General features: G+C 38.3%; 2 protein-coding genes across 4 annotated transcripts in view; one reads left to right on the top strand and one right to left on the bottom strand.

Moving 5' to 3' along the window:
- LOC136420428 (dual specificity protein phosphatase 3-like) overlaps nucleotides 1-17,309 on the bottom strand; it is a 38,222-nt gene extending 20,913 nt beyond the window's left edge. The window contains exons 1-2 of one of the 3 annotated variants that reach the window (XM_066407340.1): nucleotides 17,248-17,309; nucleotides 1,067-1,214 (exon numbers count right to left, since the gene is read on the bottom strand). In XM_066407340.1, coding sequence (XP_066263437.1) covers nucleotides 1,067-1,214; nucleotides 17,248-17,302 — 203 coding nt within the window. In that variant the 5' untranslated portion in view covers nucleotides 17,303-17,309. Of the gene's footprint in view, nucleotides 1-1,066; nucleotides 1,215-10,434; nucleotides 10,678-14,493; nucleotides 16,023-17,247 lie in introns of those variants that run through there. The other 2 variants (XM_066407339.1, XM_066407338.1) reach the window with 2 other exon arrangements.
- Nucleotides 17,310-17,484: 175 nt separating this feature from the next.
- LOC136449280 (leucine-rich repeat-containing protein 72-like) lies at nucleotides 17,485-21,879 on the top strand. The gene is made up of 8 exons (XM_066449248.1): nucleotides 17,485-17,593; nucleotides 18,477-18,550; nucleotides 18,743-18,812; nucleotides 19,200-19,310; nucleotides 20,066-20,150; nucleotides 20,654-20,743; nucleotides 21,349-21,501; nucleotides 21,673-21,879. Exons 1-8 carry the CDS (start codon nucleotides 17,564-17,566, stop codon nucleotides 21,867-21,869), a joined length of 810 nt encoding a protein of 269 aa, XP_066305345.1. The 5' UTR covers nucleotides 17,485-17,563; the 3' UTR covers nucleotides 21,870-21,879.
- The last annotated feature ends 38 nt before the right edge of the window (nucleotides 21,880-21,917 follow it).

Below are 21,917 nucleotides of genomic sequence, written 5' to 3'. Positions count from 1 at the left end.
TTTTTGGAATATCTAAAAATTGTCTTCACCTTATTCACATATCAATTCATAGTTTTTGGGTGAGAAGACATTGTGGCATGCGGATGACTAGAATAAGCATCAACCCTCTCTTTGGAATATCTAAAAATTGTCTTCACCATATTCACATAGTTTTGGGTTAAATAAGATATGCATTAGATAACAGTTACTAGACTCATTGACAAGCAACCGGTCCCTGCCCTACCACCCTGTGAGACAACATTATCTCCTGTACTCAGGCTAATTGCTCATTTAGTCATTAGCATCAACATTGTCTTGACTTTCTCTTATTTTTGTTTCCTGTTGGACTATCTACAATCTGACTTAACCTCACATACATATCAATTTGTAGTTTCTGGGTAAATAAGTATTGGAATACAAATTTTGCTCAGTGTCACTGATGAAAGACAGTGGATGCTACATGTACCTGAAACTTCTGACTGTTTCCAAAATCTATCCAGTTGCTTGAGAAACTGTTACTTTGCAGATCTTATGACCTGGATGTCTAACCATCATTGATGAAGCATCAACCTTGTCAGATGCACACAAAGGTCTGAAAAGTCTGTGAACAATTTTCAGATCCTGACATGAAAGCTCAGAAAATCTAATAACAGCAGCTTGCCTCAGGGATATCTATACTAGCACATGCGTTTAAATGAATTATAATCTTGCTTTAGAAATAGATGTGGAGATACATGTATCTCATAGAAGTAATAACAGAATTTTCAAATTGTCAGCAAGAAAATTATGTGATGTCTTTTCAGTCTTGCAGAGAGGTGTAGTTCAAATTCAGTTTGTTTGCAGGATCCCAAACCGTCATCTTTCTGCTGCATATGCCTTGTGCAGTCTAGAGTCTTTTTTTGTTTTCATGTAATAGTTTAGTAATGTACATTATGGTAACAGTACTGTTTGACATCATTATCATACGCTGATTTGTAATATAATAAGCATAAAGAATAAAGGAAGAAGAAAATAACAGTGCAATACAGAGAGAAGGTTCAAGATTCTATGGAGAAAAAATGATTGGGAAAGTTCGAGGTAGACTTACTCGTCTCCAACAAAGATGTTCTTGTACACCTCGTTGTAAGCCTTGGAGGGGACCACGTACTGGCCATGACTGTACGCAAACAACACATCCTTCATCTGTGAGACTGAAAATGTCTTTGGGATGCAGTCTTCATAATCTTCCTCCATGCCTGTGTACAAAAAAGGAAATAGTGTAAATAAAAATGTTTTTATCAAAATGATAGCTAATCCTTGTAAGTAAAGCCATTGTTGATTTGATTGTATGCATGTCATCTTCTAAAAATGTGTTCTTTCACATCTTCTTTGACTTTGGAATTGACTTTGGGATTCTATGACATTAGCATCTGTTCCCCAATAATTTCATTAAAATCAACATTAAAAGACGTCAAACTCGCTATATGTCACGTACCTACATGTACATGTATGTGGTAATTAAATTAACACAGTGAAATAAATGCATAATATATCATTATTATACTTTATTCATTAATGTTTTGATTCAGCTGTTTGGGGCATACAGACAAGGCTGCCCAACTAGCCAGTGGCTATTACAAAGGGCTATCCCTAATTAAAAAGTCAATACAGATAGATTACAGCAATTAGACTATCTATCCATTCAGCTGTCAGATCAGGTTAAAGATTATACATCCTTTAATGGAACATCTTCATCCTTCCTGAGATAATACAGTCATGTACATGCAAATTCATAATTATAGTAACTCCTTGAGCATTGTAAGTGTGATCCGTTCTAAGGCAAGGTGTTTTGAGGAGATAAGGAAATAGGTTTCCAAGCACGAAGCATGACTGTATATTTTTACATACATTTCGGAAGAGTGTGACTCAGAAGTCTAGAGATGCCAAAAACTGCCGACCCAAGTAAAGAGATTTTCTATATTAATCTTACATATATTGGATTGTGGTTTATCTGTATAAATGAATCAACCTTGTCCACAAAACAAGATGTGTGGGTTTGTTTAGAGATTACAAGTAACACTCTTAGAAGGATTCAAATCAAGTTAATGTACATTGTATATGACAAGTAGGATTATTTGATACTTAAAACAACTAATTAGGAATTATCCTGCCCCCAGGAGTTTACAGAATTAAAATATTAAAATCAAATTTTGGCTTAGAATTGTTTGCAATACTGGGGCTTTTTTTCAGAGGGTTATAGAGGTGGGAGGAGGATGGGACTAGGAGGAGGATAGGGGTGATGTGACCATGGCCCCATGAAATTCACATTGACCAGGGATGCTAGTAGGTCACATGTGACCAGTCTTAAACAGTTACAGTGACCTGTCTGACAGTAATTTCCCCCCTCAGGAAGCCTTAGAAAGCCCTTTAATTCTAACTTGAAAGTTTTTTAAAACTCCCCCCTTCCACACCATCCCCCCACTTGGTCACTTTACCCCTCACAATGCTCCCCCTTACAATTTTTTCCTAGAAAAACTCCTGCATACTAGTATGTTCAGAATTGAGGCATCAGCAGTGACCTGTTAAGTTACAGAGTTCACGTTTCAGCTGGAATTCAGTGCGAGAACTAATCAGCTACTTGTATGCAGGAGACCATTCCAGACTACACATCTGGAAGTATGCACTTTTCCTGAGGGTGCTGTCCCTGGTGCTGAAGTGTGAGTGGAATACCAAACCTGCATGATGTGTGATTATACTGGGGAGGAATGGCATGCACAGTGTGAAGTCAGGGTCATAATCAGCCCTGTGGCGAAGTGTTAACATGCAGACCTGATGAGGGAACAGATATGTATCTGAGGTACTGCCTTCCAACTGGTAAGAGGCAAGCAGGCCATGCACAGTGCAGCTTGAAAGCTTAAGCCATACTGATTTGATTATTATCATTCATATAGATGACAAACTATGGGCATCCCTGTACTGATGTCAGCATGCACACACAATAAAAGTCTGGCTCCAAAATGCAGAACACAGTACACCAAACAATAAATTTTTATATTTTCATTCTTTCACATCTTTTTTCTTTGATTTTAAAAGACCACTGTCTATTAGTTTCACAATGTGTTTTTGTATTTGCAACTTATGGCATATATTTGCTCATTTTGCAGTTTTGTACATCTTACAGTATGGTCACAAACTTTTCTTGGAAAACAGAAAAAAAATTGATGCACACGTGGATGTCATCTATGTAATCAAGTCAGTGTACTGTATGTGGACGTACTCGCATTCTTGGTAACCACATAAAAGTTTAAAATTCCTTTTGTAGTACCCTGACTATGCACTCGGTAGTCAACAGTAATGCTGTGTTGATTTTTACAGCAACGTGGGATGTGCTTTGATGCTCCAACAAACATCCAAAATGAAAAATTCTGTACAATCTTTACACAAGAGGGACACATTCTTCTGGAAATACTTCATAATTTGCTGACACTATAACTCTATATGACACTGTACAAAATTATGAAAACAGCTGAGCTTCAACTGCATATCATCATATTATACAATCTATTTATGCTATAACTTAGTAAGCTTTCTTCTTACTCTGATTAGTACACAGATTATCAATTCATAATGAGATAAAACAGGTCTGAAGCAACAATTAGTCTCGAAAGGTAACTTTGTAATGATGTTAAAACTTTGTAATTTAGGTATTCTGCTCTGCTACTATTGAACATCAAGTATATTTCTAACCTATTTTTAAGAAATTAGTAAGTTTCATACACTGAAACGCAAAATTGTGAAGGCACAAGAATGATACAAAAACATGTCATTGATGTAATCATTGCATCAACAGATTCAGTTAAAACATATGTTAGAAAAATTCAGTTAAAAAATTCCATATTTGTAACCTATTTTTGAGAATTACTAAGTTTTATACCCTGAAACACAAAATTGAACGCGCTAGAATGATATTACACAAGCATGATGTAACCATTGCGTCAACACACCCATTGAGGACCCAAATATGGTAATCTAAACAGACCATGGACTTGAAAGTGATACCACAGTGTCCTGAGGGAGGTCTCAAGTCCAAGGGCATGGCCCATACCTCATATGTCATGCACATATTCATGGCCTTCAAGGCTAATCTGGGACATCTATTTGCTAACATTGACCAATCACAAGAGACCTCTCACAGCTGCATCCAGATTTTAGGATCAATTCAAGGGCAAAAGCGTCATTCAGAAAGAAGCACCTCCATTAACATTAATCCGCCTGGTTACATAAATCTGCCACTTTTAACAGTGGGTTTGAGAGATCTCTAGTGCAGCACCCCTAGGTATGCACAGTTTAGATATACAGGAGTGCATTATACTGGAGGACCTTAGGTTGGAGATCTGTTTGGACGTATCCTTTCAGGGCGGCGGAATTATGTACCCTGGTGGAATTGTGTTAGGAGATGTTAGACTAGCTATAGTGACTGCCATAATAATTTGTTTGTCTTATATGGTGGTAGAACACTATTTCAGGCATCAGCTTTAGAATCCTTTGAACTTGACCTTATTGACCTTGTTTATCTTACTAAGTGACCTTGTCGTAACTCTGCCGCCTTGTTGATCTTTAACATTGGAATGCTTTATGAGGATACTAATCTGACAGATAAACGCAGAGTAACAATAATTATTATAGAAATGTCAAGTACACTGTGATAATAATTGACACAGTGTGGCTACAGGGCTATTTTTAAGGATGGCCAGGCCCCAGGATATTTCAAACTATGAGTTAAAATCAAGTTTGTATTTTTTTTCAGTCTATAGAATATCTGACTGTTACCAGGATAGGTGATAAAGAAAAGGAATTGGTATCTTCAATTTCAAATCCTTTGCAGGGCTTTAGCAAACCCCATTGAGTTATTCACAGCGTGACAGTGAAGAGGTTACAAATAGTACTGTATACCTATATAAACACTGGACCTGAATTGGACTGTCTTGTAAAAACATTTAGGTTCAGGTTAAAAACACACTGTCACCTTAACCAGTTCCGGAATTGCAAAAAACTGCCTCTTGCTTATTATATTCTCCTTTTTGTACAAGTCATGTAGTATTTGCTGTTTTTGTGTTTATTACTGAGCTTTTGTGTTTACTATACCAGTCCTATTGAATATAATTTTGCAGGCACATTTTTCAAACTTGGAATTTTACAACAACAAAAAATGTATTTCTGGCACACGTATGCATGTGACCTGAACTTGAACCTCTGGACTTGAACCTGAACAGTAACATGAACAAAGTATTGTATGCATATCAAACTTTAACATGTTAGGCCTATAAGAAAGTAACCTTAACATTGTAGCTTAACATGTCAAAAATTAAGGAAACTCAAAGTGGCGAATTAAGGTTACTGTGGCATATTTAGGGCAACCTCCGTTACAGCACTTAGTTACAACCCAGTGTTAAATGCCTGTATGAACCAGTTAGTCATTGAATGTCAACATACAAGTATGTGCAACATATCACTGGTGGTCTGAGACAGGACGAGAGAGCAACATAACCACGGGAAAACTGTGGCTTTCATCACCAAAAATAAACCAAACCAAACAACAGCCTTGACTTAGCAAGATCTGGCCTGCCGCTTACTTTGCCAAGAGCACGTACATGTGAACATGACTGTACTCCATCAGAAACTATAGCTTGAAAGAAACTGGCCATGGGTTGAAGTGCTTGCAAATAGTGTGTGAAATGGAGGGCATGAAGCCTGAGTTCACTAAACGAGTCTCTGGACACTTCCAGGCATGTACATGTACCTCCTCATCCTAATATCCAACTTCAAAGACAAGCAGTAGAAATATGTTTCAGTATGCAGCACTGACTTTCATCACCAGACACCAGTGTAACAGTTCTTTATATTTACAATTTAGTCTGAATACTGATTATTATGTGTCTTAGGTGTGTTATAACTGACCGCATTGCAAAGGGTTCCCACATTGTTAACTTAAATATTTAGGACAGAAAAGCACTTTATGTCTGGAAGATGAAAAACAAACATCATTGAAATTATGTCAATGAAGGTTCAACATCTTGGTATATAATTATACTAATAAGATGTATCACTGAAATTAGCTTTTTTCCTAATAGGTACTTGAGAAATTGACAATGCCATTCACCTAACACAAAATATGTGTAGGGTTGGCTGCTACATGTAATGATGGTGGACTTGTATGCAATGCAAATTTTACTTTACAAAAATGTGGGGTGTAATTTTTTAATCTAGTACCAATCTTTTATAATTCATGTATAACTTTAAGTCTAGAAAGTACACAATGTATCACAAAAGAAGACTATCAAAACTGAGTCTTACTGAAATTTGCCCGACCTTCAAATTGTGCACCTTCCTTTTGTTCTTAGTATTGATTCCTAAGCCTGGTGCTCAGGGCACTGGTGATCATATAGGGAGCAAGAGGCCATTGATCTTTGGGCTTCTACGGGTCTCAGGTGATTTGGGCCATGCATCTCTGCACTTACAACTGGGATTCTCTTCAGGATCTATATAATGGGTGTTTTTGAAGGCGCTTTCTAGCGGTTGAGGAATGGAAACGTTATGTTTCAAAATCAGAAAATTACACTACCAAAAATTTTTATCTTCTTTTTCTTAAGATCCATCCGAAGTAAATATTCAAAGTAACGATCTTACAAAGTATGATACAGATTGTATTAACGATGACTATACAATTACAGTGTATCTATAAATATCTTCAAATTGAGTCCGTTCCTCCTCCTACCAAATTAAGTTCCCACAAACTCCATTCAACCCTGTATTTCCCACCTGTATATAATGTATGTCCCTGGAGTCTGTGTAACTCAATGACGGACATATGTTCCATGAATTTTTAATGACTTCTTTTATCTCTTCGTCCATCTGATACCTGCCCTTTGGCACCCTCTCTCATTGTTCCGCCTAGACCTAACATTCCGCACAGATTGACAAAGGCAACCCACGACATGCCTATTGTAATAATAGGAGCTTACTGTAAATGCAGAAATGAAGAACTTCACGGTAGAAAATGGAATTTTCGCCATGGTTTTGAGTTCGCGTTTGAAATGATAGTAGCGCTAAAGTCACACAATGGAATGGCTTATCCTGGTGGTTTTAAGTTCGTGGTAAAGAGTTCACCGCGAAAACCGTGAACATAAAACCACCACAAACATTTCTGCATTTACAGTATTCTCACATCAATTTTACACCAATCTGTTGCATAATCTCCTTCCCCTATAACCTCTGCAAATAATCCGTCTAATACTAATACATGTACACTAAGATTATGTGCCTTTTGTATCTCCATCTTTGAAATCTGCAAAATCCTTTATGAATTTCATGCATCATACACCTTAGCTTTATGGTGTTCTTTAAAAAATCATCCCTCATTGCAATTGTCTCAGTAGCAAAGATAATACCCTTTTTAAAGGTTTTTGATAAATGCACAAACTAAGATAAAGCCTGTATCTGATACGGCCACAGCAATTTAATTTGTTGGTTGTCTGAAATAACAGAAATGATACTGAACTTGAAAATACATGTACAGTACAAAAACAGTTACTGTTTCATATTGTAATTTTGGTTACAATCAATGCTGCTTTTGCCCCAGGCCCTCTGTTTTCATCCTTACCTTTTCTGAACTTTTTTTCTGAATTTTTTCTAAGATATGTCTGAGAGTTACTAGAATAAAACCAAGTGACCTAGCATCTCCCTTGTATCCTTAGATGTCTACATCCTTAAAGGTGCATTTGTCACAGCTTAAACCTAGTTGCACCTGCCTCAGAAACCCCGTACATAGATACGGTATGATATATGATGTTGTTCACCGTGTCTCAGCTGGCATCTCCCTCTGTTGCTGACCTAGAGAACCCACTCACCTTACACCGCTGGGATACAGACAACCCCATCAAATATTTACGACTATGGTTATCAGGTAATAGGATGAAACTGATCACTCTATACAGTGTATCAACGACGACAGAGGCCGAGGTAGCTGCCTTGAACCTAAAACACAAATGCCCAGATTGCACAAGAGATTTTCCAACAAAAAGAGGGCTAGCCATTCACCGGAGTCGCTGGTGCCTACATCACCCCTCCACCGCCAACACCCGGTCACGTGCCGGTAGCCTCGCGGACAAGGAAGTACAGCGCCAGAAGAGAGTTGCCAAGGAAAAGGAACGTGGCCACGTCACCCTACAAGGCCAACAACTAGAAAACGTCCACACATTTGACTATCTTGGAAGCCGCATGCAATGTGATGGTGAACAGAGAGCAGATGTGAAATACAGAATGGACATCGCACAATCCCGCTTCAGCTCCCTACAACATATATGGACGGACCACAGACTTCCGCATCCAATGAAGATACGTCTGTACAAATCTTCTGTCTGTTCAACCCTCACGCACAGCTGTGAAGCATGGGACATGACGCAGGACGTCACAAGAATGGTCAACGGTTTCAACAGCAGATGTCTACACGTGATCACTAAGAAACATTTTCGGGACACAGCAACAAACCCAGACTACAACTTGATGTCAGCCATCCGCAGTAGGAGACTCCGGTACCTGGGCCACATTCTCCGCATGGACCCCTCCAGACTGGTCAGGCGCACCCTGAAAGCCTACGTGTGCGGAGGAGACACCCCGCCGGAAGGCTCCCTGCTGATGGACTGTGAACACTTACCTTTTGAACACTTAGCTAGGCAAGCAAGAAACAGGCGCTTGTGGAATGCCAGAATCAATAAGATAAAGTAATTTTCTAAAGCATGTAGCATAAGACCTTGGGTCTAAAAATGTAAAACATACATAATACTCTATACAGATAGGAAGGGCTTAATCATAGGACAGAGCACTGTAATGTATAGTCTTTTTCAAAAGGTAAATGCCAAAGATTCAAGGTAAGACCTTTTTGCTCATTTCAAGGACAAGAAGTCAGATATTGTTCTCTTATATGAATTTTCCTGTCAACTTGATATGTAGTTGGACGAGGGGTTGGACAACTCTACAAAAACTCTGCAAATCTCCTAAATGTTTGGGTGGTTTAAATTCACGGTAGGGAGAAAATGGAGCGTTCACGGTCACCAGGTTTCTAGTTTGCTGTTAAAGTGCTTATGGGGAATGTCCAAAGTTTTCAATAAGGCCAAAATAATTTGATTAAATGGATTACGTCATCAGGTCATGCCAAAACTGATGCGAGCGTGCAAGAAAAATACTTTGACAAAAAAAATATTACGTAAATTAAAAGTAATACCGTGGTACAACATGTATTTAAATTTGATATTCTTGTTCTCTCATACATGTATCTTCCCTCTTGCCTTTGAAAGACATAGCTCACAGCTAGCTCCAAATACATTTTAAGCTTTAAGTTAGTCGTACTGATACATATGGCAAAAATAAAATTGATAGGAGAAGGGATTCTCACTGTATATCATAGGCATTCTACGACATAAGTATCTGTTTTCCGATATTCTATTTTGCAATTTATGGCATATATTTGCTCATTTTGCAACTTCTTTGTACGATTTACAGTATGGTCACAAACCCTAAATTGTCTTTTGAAAACGGACAAAAATCTATGCTCATTAAAGTGGATGTCATCAGTATGATTAAGTCAGTGTGGCCTAAAATACTTGCCATAGTTCATGATTCATAAGGATTTCAAATTTGTACAACATTGTGGTAGGTATAACTATATAAGCCCTTAGATGAGTGAGTCAGCAAAAAGGTATGTCTAGGATCTACATTAAACCATGGAGCAAAGCTGTAGACAGCCCTTCTTCCAAATAAAGAACACTTTCTTGAAGAGAGTAGACTTCTAAATACTTAAGGATCAACTTCCGTGGGTAAAATATATGAATCTCATTCATACAGAGAAACCATAAGATGTGCAAAAACATAAATATAGCTCAGGACTCTGTATTTTAAATCCCTTTTGGACATTATGTAGTGAAATAGGTTGCTAACACAAGAAAGAGAAGATTGTACATGCAGCAAAATAATTTGAATTTATGGCCCTGAAAAATTTATCAGATTCTTTACGATTCCTGACCTATAAAATGAATCAACTCGCAATTAATTTTACCCCAAAGTCCACAATATTGGCTATACAAAACAGACTGACAGTCATTTCTATATGCAGTTTGAGTTAGATTAGGAGGAATACATAAAATTAAATTAAAGTGTCAGGATGTGAAATAATACAATTGGCTGGTTCAATTGGCAACAATCAAAGAAAAGAAAGAAAATGCCAATAAATCTAGGCATTTCACTAATAACAGAATTATGGTCCAAAATTGTGAAAAAGAAGAGGAAAACTAAATATTGTGTCTAACATCATAACATTTTCCAAAGCTTTCACATTTTTTTCAAGGTCTTCGTATACAAATTCTTAACAGTACAACCCCCTTCAAGTACTGAATAAAGTTACTGTCTTATAGTAACACTCACCAAGAAAGCATCCTGTTGGAAGAAAAGGCTTCAAAACCTTAGTCGCAACCTGCCCCATGATGTCTGCCTCTCAACACTTTCCTCCTCACAAACAAGTCAAGCCGAAGAAATCGACAGTAGAACGAAGAAACCTCTCAGTTAAGTGTGAGTAAAGACCCTGGCTTGCTCTCTAATACCGTAGCTGAATGCTGGATGCAACTGGTGTACTAGTGTGATAAGGGATGTGCAATGTATGTGGAGTAAGGGTGTAAACAGTGTGCCGCCAGAATATCCCTGCCTGGCTTCTGATTGGCTGTTGGATATCGCCAAGGCAACATGATGACATGCCATCACGAGGCAGGCGGGATGTGACTGGGGGCTCAGTTGATAACATTATCTGGGTCAGTCCATTTTGGAAATTCCAGTGGGGGTGGTTTATCATTTTATATTCAGATCTATCTATATTATACAAAGGATGGCAACTGCTATTTCTAAACTTAGACAGTTTCTGTTTCGTTTATGTTTAAAGACATTTTCTAAAATGCATCCAAAGTGTATGGACTACATTTCCTTGGAGTACCATGTTCATTTCATCCCTGTAAGCAAAGTGGACCTGTCCATTCAGCTTCTTATACAGACTAGTCCCTATATATAGAGCAGTACAGGAAAATTCCATGAGGAAAGAAGAGGGGAGAAAAACAGCCTGAAGCAACGTTTTTATCAATCGGACATTGACCGCATTCCGGGAGGATAAATAAAGAACAACTGCAAGGTCAAATTTCAATGTCATTTCTAACACTGCCCTTGAGATATCGCAACTTTGCCAATGTCACTGTAGAGGATATTGAACTTCAGTTTTCTTGAGTCAAGGGCTTTTATTTCCTACTTACATGTATGATGCAGTACACTTTGTATTAATTCAAATGTTACTTCAGGCCTTTTGCTTGCTGTTCACGGGTATGGTTTTGTAAACTAAGTCTCTCTTTTTAACATTAAACTTTCATTTCCAAAACAAAATAGAGTAATTTCTATATAGCACCTGATAAAAGACTTAGTATATACATGTAGTGTATAGTGGTTGAAAATCATCAGACTGAGGACGAAGCATGACGCTCTTTCGTTAGCTAGTAGTGCAATGCGGCTTTGCTACAGGTTGCATATTTTTGGCCAAACACATGTACACTGGGTCACCCCTACTCTTCTCAAAAAGTGTGTTGGGTTCTTTTATATCATGAGTTATTTTGCATTATTTTTTAGTTATCAAAGTATGACTGTACAACAACAACAAAAATCTAAAGCGACATAGTTAACTAAAATTGGGACTCATATTTTGCGGTTGTTCTTTTCATAAATTCAAGTGACTAAATTGGGACTGATATTTTTGTATCCTTAAAGATTCTCCAGAAAATACGTCAGTGTCCCTGATGGAAACTGATCCAGGAGAAAAAATAGCCAAGATACACTCAGAATTGCGTCATATGGATTACTGCAAAGGTCAATGCCGTGACCTTGTTGACATAGCCAGTCTGCCCTTGGACCGGCTGCCTGTTATAAAGCCACTAACGTGACTAAGTGGAATTTTCCCAGTGAGAGAGAATTTGAGCTTCAGATTTCAGCTAGGGTTCTGGGGTAGTCTGTGCAACGCAACTCCGCTGTCCCAGGCTGCTTTAGGGCCATGGGGATTGTTGATTTATAATTATGGATAACATTTGTGCATGCATCAATTTTTGTCTGTTCCCCCCCAAAAAGAAGTTTTCAACCATACTGTAAATTGTACACACCCGGCTCAGCTGCAAAATGAGCAAATATATACCGTAGATTACAAAAAAAATATCGTGAGAACGGATGCTAATGTCGTAGAATGCCAAATCAATTCAAAAAGTCAAAGAAGATGTGGAAGAACGAAAATGAAGAATCTATCGTTTGCTATCCCATACTGTGTGTTTTCTCATTTGTCCAACCTTCCTGACCACTAAGATTTCATAATGAAGGCAACTTTTTTTTAGCAAAATTATTTCCCCACATGTTTGCATCAGTTTTGGGGTTCCGAGATGATGTCATCCATATAATCAACCCAACATGGCCCTATGAAGTCCCTAAGTGGAATTTTCCCAGTGAGAGAGAACCTGAGCTTCCCACTGCAGGGCTCTGTGGTATGTAAAGGAGCATTGCTGGACGTTCGCTCTGTCACGTTTGGCGATAGGGAATCTCTGGTATGGACGTAAGGTAGGTCTTCAATCAACGCTGACGGGTGTCACTGGCACGTTAAGCGCCCTGCTGACAATTTGTTATCAATTCCAGGCTCGTCGAATGGTGACAATCTCTTCAATGGTATTGCATTTTAAAAGATCTACGCTGGTTTAATGTTCCTGATTTTTGCGGTGACCTCTTCCCTCTACCACCACAAAAGTACTAATTTTGTCTTCTATCCGCCTACATGTATAATACCACCTTGTTTCAACTGCTAAAAACCACCGAGTACACTCCATTTTCTCCCTACTGTGAAATCAAATCCTACATTTCACAGTAGCAACTGTTTGGTGGCTATTAGCTCTTAGGTTTAATGTCTACGCATTTGTTCTTGAGCTACAACTTTAAGATCTTCACTTCTTTCTTTTGAGATCTTTACTGAATTTTAGATCTTCTTTCTTTGTGATCTTCTTTGAGATCTTGACTGAATTTCAGATCTTCATTCTTTGAGATCTTGACTGAATTTCAGATCTTCTTTCTTTGAGATCTTGACTGAATTTGAGATCCCCTTTCTTTGAGATCTTGACTGAATTTGAGATCCTTTCTTTGAGATCTTGGCTGAACTCTGAGTTCCCTTGAACAACTTCTTAGATTTCTACAATATGATCTTTACCTTGTGTACTAGATGAGCTCTTAATTACTGAACTGGCAGCCTTATAGGCCTTTGATGTATTCTACAAGACAGTGTAGGGTTGAAGGAGTGTTATTGAACTGTTGTTACCACCATAGGAGGACAAAAATAGACACTGTTCATGTCTGTCTGCAACATTCTGCAACCTTCTGTCAGCAAATGATTAATCATTCTCACAGGCTAAATCCAGTTTTGACTGGCTGGAACCACACAAGTAGTCAGCCCATATAACAGGGATAACATGTTGTTTTTAACCACGAGAGATTGTTAGGAGAGAGGGATGAGACCAGAAGAGTTTCACACAACTCTTTCCAAATAAGTTTCCTGTCAACTATTTTAATTTGTACTTCAAATTCTCCTCTTGCAGCATCTCTAGAAACTTTTCAGAAAGAAGAGACTAAAAGTACACCCTTTACCTTTGAAGTTGCATTCATGAGTCTATATGTGTCAAAATACACTTTGCCAAACCTCTCACTTAATTTCATCAATCACAGCAACATAAGAAACAGATGCAGTCCAAAAAAATTAATCACGTACATGCACAGACATTGGGACCCTCACGTATATTGTGAAGTAAACATTGATCAGTATGACGCCTTACTAAGCACGCAGGGCAGACTTATTTTTCTATCCATGTCAGCGACTGTGTGACTAGAATACAAGCCAAACTAGACTAGTTCTAGGCCCAAATATGATCAGGAATCCAACCCCACTTTGTCATAAGGTATGCGAGCCCTTGCCAACTTGACCGCATTGCCATATGAGGCTATAATAAATCAGGTTTGTATGAGCCGACAGGGACTATTCATCGGTACAAAATAGAACCATCAGTAGAGTCATTGACTCATTTCTCAGCAGGAAGGAAGGGAAACTATGTGGCCATGGACAAGAGCCAGTGTAGTATTGATATGTTCTGTTGTTGTGAACCCAAGTGTACCTCATTCGCTTGGCATATGGTTGGAACTTGAGTTTTCAAACTGCTTATCCTACAAGAATGTTTGCCATGTTTCCCTTCTCAATTTTTGGTTAACTTTGATAAAAATTGAAGCCCAGTTCATGATCATGTGTTTCTCTTTTGTACATGTATGTACTACAGTATATGCATTATGTACATGTATCAATGTTTAAGGTACATGTACTAGTACATGTATCTACCTTAAGTTGCATAGTTACACAAGTATATGACCAAACACCTAACGTTCCAGTTAACTGTATCAGGTACATTTATTTGGAAATTTAGCAACAATTTCAGTAACTTTTTTAAGACAGATATATTGTCTTACATCAGGACTAGTCAGTGTCAGTGGTCGCATTACATTCAAGTCATTGCAAGAGGATTTAATTTGGGGAAGAGAAATCTATTCTTTGAATCTCTAATATAGTATTGTCATCTTCAGTCTATCAAAACACTGAAACAATATCAGCAATGAATCATATTTTCTGATATTTCTACATAAATCAAATTTCTGCATAACTCATATTTCTCCAGCAGGACTCTAAACATTTAAAATCCCTTTTATCAATGAAATACCTGAGGTTCTAAATCAGATAATATTGCAATAGCTAAAGGTAGTCATTAGAATCTTGAAGAATAAACATCTATTTATTATTCATTTATCATTTCAATATAAATGAAAATTCAGAGATTTACAAACACACAAATGTACATATGCAGTATTTATGTTTGGATTCATAATGAAAAATTCATGTATCAAATTTCGATTTAGTCATTTTTGCTAGCTGCTCAGTAACATGTTAATTAATCTAAAACTCCCGTCTTTATGTTGTGCTGTCACTGCCAAAATGTAGTCGGATATATTCCCTGGACCTGATATCTGCCTGTCGTATTGGCTCGGGTATCCTGTACTGGCAGCACGCATATACCAGCTTCACCGCTGTATCCAGCGTTACCCTGTGTCCGACAGATACGTATACAGGTGACGTTGTCCCGTCCTTACTAAGCAGCGCTCTACCGTAAACCTTCCCGGACGTTCCTACGACCAGAAACGTGTCCCCGCCTTTCTTCAACTGTTCAACCGAAACGTTTTTGTGCTTTTCTTTGGTCATCCCGTCAAACCCGGTGAAGGGATTTTTTGCGACACCTACGGTGGGGAGGTCGGTAAGGACGCCAAGATGGCAGGCGATCCCGAATTCGGACGGATGCAATTTTCCGTTCCCGTCAACGAGTATGACCTGTGGCATGTATTCTGAAGCAGATTGCTGTAGCCTTTCGACCATTTGGACATGGAAGCCGACTTCGCGAGCGCACAAGAAGCCCGGTACGTACGGCGCAGTCACCTGTACTGGAGTACAGTCCGAGTACACCACCTTAAGATCTGGATATGACATCACAACAAGGGAAGCGCAAGCTTTCTCCGGATCGTCTTTAGCATAGCTTAGATCCAGACCTGCAACGTACTTAAGCCCGTAGAACGGTGTAGCATCGTTTTCAGCATGCTGCCATTCTTCGGTGTCTTGTTCGAGCAGTTTTTCTTTTAGCGTAACTTGTTCCTTACGCCACTGTTCTTTCATACGCTCCGTGAAGGTTAGTATGCCGAGATACCTGCGGACGTCGGTGAGAACCGCGCCCACGGTCGACACGGAACGATTTAAAACGGTACCACCAAGCCATCCCAGGTGGAACATGCTGACCATGCTTTGGTTGTCCTCCAACAGAAGAAACTTGACAGTCACATGCAGCTGAGGTTCTTGTTGGCTGCCTGCAGTTCTACAGACAACAGAAAGAGGGCATTTCACTCACATGGATGAGGCTTCCAATCCACAATCAACAGCACATCAAGCCAAGCTCTTTTGCCATGCGTTTTCCAGTTAGTTAATGTTCAGCATATATTAGGCGCATGCTTCCTGTAGACACGGTACTGAAGATGGTCGAATGCAGAAAATCACCAGATCATGTTGCTGATCATCCTTATAAATGTCTTGAATTATCCATGGTTGGTGAGAGAAAAATCATGCACACACACACACACACACACACACATCAGATGATCAGTGCCATGTTGGTTATTGATATCATGAAATCTTATGAAATCATGTCCCATAGATGTCTTGTTATGTTATTCTATGTCCTAGATGAATCCACAAAGCCTGAAGACTAACATCTGCTTACAAAATAATATCAGGTACATAATTCCGCCACCCAGAAAAGATACGTCGAAACAGATATCTAAACTTTGCATACCTGGGGGGTGCTGCACTACAGATCTCTCAAAGTCAAACCCTATTTTTTTCAAAGTGGCAAATTTATGAAACATGGCGGATTGATATCAATATCAATGGAGGTTATTGTCATAATATTGTCATTTGTTAGCAAAGCTAGAAATAGTTGACGATTATTTTTCATGATTTATCATTTTTACCTACATGTGTTATAGCAGTGTGTATTATTAGCTGGTATCAAACGGGTGTTAATGTGAACAACTGTTCAACAACACATAACCAAGAATTCCACCAGACTGTGGAAAATAATCTATACTCAGTGTCAAACTATGACAGGCGACAGGCACGATCATAATATTTCGTGAGCACAAATAATTTTAGCTGACAACAGCGCAACTATAAATAAATTTCCTAAAGCATACAGACTGTGTGTTTCCTGATCTGAATCCTGTCACCTATACCTTCCTCCCTGCTCAACATTAAGGCTTAACTAAGAACAAGGATATATAGTCTTATCAAGCCTTACTTAATATCAAAATAAGCTTAGAAATCACCAATGATGACGAAATATGATGAAACTCGTATCTTGGACTTTAGCACGTGATAAGTTCCAGACGTTTTGCCAAATTTTGCAGCATTGGAAAGAATCAAGACACCTAATTTCGACCACTAAATAATCCTTGTAAGTTTATCTCTCGAAATATTAACTCGCAAAGAATAATAATGGCTGAATTTTGCCGTAATATGAATAAATATAATGAAGTTTTCCGTACCTGACTTTCCTGGGGAGGGGGGGCGTTCTGGAATGCTTCCCTTCCCACCATGCATGACGGGAGGCACATACCATGAAAAATAAGGGGCGTCTGTAGCTCAAGTAATTTTGTAAAGTTATTTACAAAATTATTAAAACACCACATTTTCATACCAAAACTTTATTTGTAACCTTTTTAGATCCACTGTCAATATTGTGAATATTAAAATATAATTTTTATTTATAGTAATAAAATAGAATTTATCCCCTAATCATACAGTAGAATCTTCTATTGACCCGGGGTCAACCTTGGATAGCAACAGGTTGCTACAACAACTATGGCGGGAGGGGAGCAAGAAGCTCTACAGGTGTGTCTTAAGGTTTCGTCCTTAAAGAACCTCTTCTTAGCGTCTTAGAGTGCTCAGAATCTTTTCAAGGATGTTCAAGAAACTTGTGGCATTAAAGATTGTTTTGACAGATCCTTTAATTGTGTCGTCTGGCGGGAAAAAGTTTGTCAAAATGTTTATGTAACTTGACACTTGTTGCGTCTGTGGTCTTTTGTGAGGGTAAAATTGAGTTTGACACATGATAACAAACAAGATTGCATCATTCTAAAGGATTCTCCCTTTTTTCAACGTCTTCCATGTATCCTGCAGTAAAAAAAAAATATTTCGTCTCTTTGATAAAGAAGTTGTCAACTGCGCTGTTTCTAGAGTTTAAATCGTACAGCAGAAACTTTGTAAGATAGTCCTGCGTGGTGACTCTGGGATGGCGTATTATGCCCTCATACTATAGTAATATACTCGGGGGAATACTATACTAGTATATGATATTCAAGCAAATACGCTCTTCCAGGGTTGCCTTGGCTACATTGTGATTTAGGTTCGTTTTGTTGATATTTCGACACGATTTTACCAGGAAACAAAATTCTAGAATCTTTAAAATAATTTGAATAATAAACAGCATGCATTTTCAGCTCAGCCGCTGGACTAATATGAATCGCTTTTGTCTCTTGCTTGGCCAAAAACGCAAGCCGCAGCGAATGTGCATTGAGCTACTTAAAAAAACATCAAAAAGGTAAAGCAGGCACCTCAATTGAGGATGCCTGCTTTACCTTTTTACTAGATACTAGTAGTAGATTCCTTCTGTGGACATTGTAGAATCCCTATCACTAGTCAACTGAGTCTAAACTAATTGTAGAAGCGACAGTTTACAGGATTTATAATGACTTTGATATCTCTTTGTCTACAGATAATAGAGGCCCAGCTTGAAGAGAGAGGGATAAGGAAAGACATTGATGTCACTCTGCTGTACCTGTCTGAAAGGTGAGATAGGAAGATCATTTTAGAATCTAAAAAGTCTTTATTGTAGAAGCACATAAGATATGGTCCCAAAGTTCAGCATAAGTATTGGTAAAGAATGGCATGAAAAGTTTTTGATCTGAAGGTTTATCATATTAAAGTCTTTGATGCTTCTGTAATTGTATGTCCATAACAGTATGTTATGTTCTCTCACAGAAATCTTAAGGAAGTTTGTGACTTAGGAAGATTTAAGATCCTGAGGTATCTATGGCTCAATGGCAACAAGGTAAGAATTCAAAGCTTCACCAATGCAATAATTCTTCTTTTTCTTGATATTCAAAACATACATTGTAACTGTAGAGAGGGTAAAGTATATTTCAAATACTCTGAGCCTTCCATGGTATAAGAATGAATGAACTTTATTGCTCCACAGTTGTACATGGCACAGTGTATGGCAACAGTAACAATTTAGTAATCCACACAATAATACTGTTAACATTGTATATTCTAAAAACCTAAGGACTACCGGAATATGGACGGAATGACAGCTTGACATATGATACAAGTACTGCAATGTTCTCATGTTTACATTGAAACATCGAAACTAAAGACTCAGGCCTTTGGAATTTTGCAAAAAAATTTAAAAGAATGTTTGTCATAAATTCTTCCAAAGCTGCGGAGAATCGACTGTATCCTGAACAACTTCCGCCTGTCGGAGCTGTACCTGGAGAACAATGAGCTGATCGACATCAGTGGGGCTCTGGGACATCTCACCTGCCTACAGGTGTGGTTACCTTTGTTCTAGAACACCTTTGTTCTTGCATAAACACCTTTTGTATTACCAATTTGTTACTATTAGCAGGCTCCATTGTTGTACCAGATTGAAACATCACATTAAGATTAAAGCCAACCACCAACTATTCAAAACATGTGTTTTTTTTACGAACCCTTGTTTGGAAAAAAAGACGTCAAACCCTACATTAGTATGCAGTACTAGTTAAGCTTGTCCAAGCATATTTTAGACTAGTAACATAGTTTAATCTTCACTGTCTGTTTCACCAAGGAGGTTTCACATTGTACATTAACTCACTTTATGCTTGTACAGTGAAATGTACACTATTATCAACAGTATTCACTTCCATGGTTCAATGATTTTTATTCAGTTTAAGGATCTAAATTGCAATTAGCCTACTGGTATGAGTTTGAAATATACTTGATCATCATCTTTCAATCACTTGCTTGATAATATGAAGTTGATGCTGATATATTTTACTAATCCTGGCATTTGTACTGTAATTCTTTTTACAGAACTGCACTATCAAGCATGGACTAAGTAAGAGATGTGGTCAAAAGTATCATTATAATTAAAGATTGCAAGAAGACAATATATAGTTTTATATATATGTGTAGGACTCCAGATCTTAAGTAGGAGATCCTTGAAAGGATGGTTCTTATTGAATTTTGGCTAGGTGACAAGGTGGCATAGATTCCCTCTCTGTATTGTCTGCTGAACTCATTGTATACCATTGTTTTCCCCAGGTGTTGATGTTACACAACAACCAGCTGACTAAACTGGAGGAGGTGGTGAGGGAACTCAGACCCATGCAGGCTCTCAGGGTGCTCAGTAAGTGCAAAAACACAGCATCTGAATAATCTGTATAGCCGGTATAACCGCCCTTTGGCATAACACACCGTACCAGCTTTGCTGTCACACCAAACCTTTGCATATCTGACTGCAACCATTCGTTAAAGCTATTTAGTGAGGATTTTTCTGCAGCATGATGACAACGAGTTCCATTCTACATTGTACTATGGTTCTCAGAAAATACAAATTCTTAAACACATCAATCCTTGGTGGTTTCACTTTTCCCCGATACTTTACATAATGTTGTGTTCTAGAATGTCAAACAATGTGCTTTGAAAGTTTTGTCTTTATTGCTCAAAAATGTCATACAGTGATGATGAAACATGTCAGATTGTTCTGGAACTTGACACATTTATTTCAACACATTTATTTTAATTCTAATGCTCGTTAAAAGAAAAAATGCAAGTGACTTGAGATTTATTATCATAACAGTGATGGACCTGTATTATCTAAACAACATTTTTTATTTGATACTTCCCCAGATCTATTCAACAATCCCCTGGCCCAGGAAAATGAGTACAGATCTTATGTCATCCACCACCTGCCTTCTGTGGAACTGTTGGACAGAAAAGGTAAAGAGTTAAATGATGTGTTCTTCATTAGATGTCTTTCCCCCTTACTTTGTTCTTATCAGTGAATGTCTGTCCTTGAGTTTGTCTTTGGGAAGACAAAGGTCAAGGTTGATTTTGGGTCCCCTGGTATGTGACCTTGGTACTGCAGCAGAACTTCAGTGTTTTGTATCTTTTGGGCTGGATGTGCTATGGTCACGATTTTTGGTGGCAGATAGCTTGCGATGTAAGAAAAAAAGTGGTGTAGGTTTTGGTTCCCTATCAGCTTGCTCTGGAACTGCAGAGAATTAATGAGGGGAATCTTTATTTGCAGTGTTTTCCATTAGTGTCATACATTTAATTCTTCTAAATGGTAAATGATTGGACTGTCAACATTGTGACCTGTGTAAGTTAGTTAAAGGTGTACATGGCCAAGCATAGATTATGTTAACGTGGAAGTCATTTGTATAATCAGGATATTTCAAAGAGATAGCTCTCCGAACTGGTCTCCGTGGTACTTAAATCTCTAAGCTGTTTTCTTAAAAGTTTGAGATTTAAATTCCTGATGATAGGAACTCAGAACACTGAACAAGAATCCACTGACTTTCCCTGTACCTCCTCCCAAACAGAAGTTCTCCAGTCCGAGCGTGATCGCGCCTGGCGGATGTATGAACAGGAGCAGTACTTGTTACGGGAGACCATCGCCTTCGGGCGCAGGGCCGAGGGACTTCCCCCGAGGACAAGGTCACAGGACAGGCACAAACGACCTTCAACAATACCTGGTAATACACTTTTCTTGTAATTAGATCTAGGAAGATGCTGAATCAAATTTCTCTATGATGAGTATAAATTTAACATCCTTTATTCAATGTTTCTGTAAGGCTAAAATTCAGAGGTCAATAGCTACACTAGTGTTTTGTATGAATTAACACAAATATTTTTTGCCTCAACAGAAAAGGATGTAGTTGCCAACAACTTCGACATACCTCCGTACGAGAACCCAAACCACGCCGTGGCGCTACGCAGCGTTAGTCGTGCCGTGATGCAGTATTCTATGTTCGACTGGTCAAAAATGCCGAAAGCTGAAGAGAGGAGATTAGCAGAGGGTTCTCCTGAACTACCACAGATTATGACTATTAGATTTAAGTAGAATTCTGGAATAAGACGTTGCTGCTGTTTTTGTTGAAAATTGTTTGAA

The sequence above is a fragment of the Branchiostoma lanceolatum genome, chromosome 15, assembly GCF_035083965.1.
Source record: "Branchiostoma lanceolatum isolate klBraLanc5 chromosome 15, klBraLanc5.hap2, whole genome shotgun sequence".
Taxonomy (NCBI): domain Eukaryota; kingdom Metazoa; phylum Chordata; class Leptocardii; order Amphioxiformes; family Branchiostomatidae; genus Branchiostoma; species Branchiostoma lanceolatum.
Note: the sequence above shows the minus strand (reverse complement) of the source record. Positions and strands in the feature narration are given on the sequence as shown.

What these genes read in the sequence shown, in the direction of transcription:
- LOC136449280 (XM_066449248.1), top strand. Translation starts at nt 17,564, where the DNA reads ATGGCGGGAGGGGAGCAAGAAGCTCTACAG. An exon ending in CTGCTGTACCTGTCTGAAAG is followed by an intron (nt 18,551 to 18,742) that starts GTGAGATAGGAA and finishes GTTCTCTCACAG; the next exon opens with AAATCTTAAGGAAGTTTGTG. An exon ending in ACGACCTTCAACAATACCTG is followed by an intron (nt 21,502 to 21,672) that starts GTAATACACTTT and finishes TTGCCTCAACAG; the next exon opens with AAAAGGATGTAGTTGCCAAC.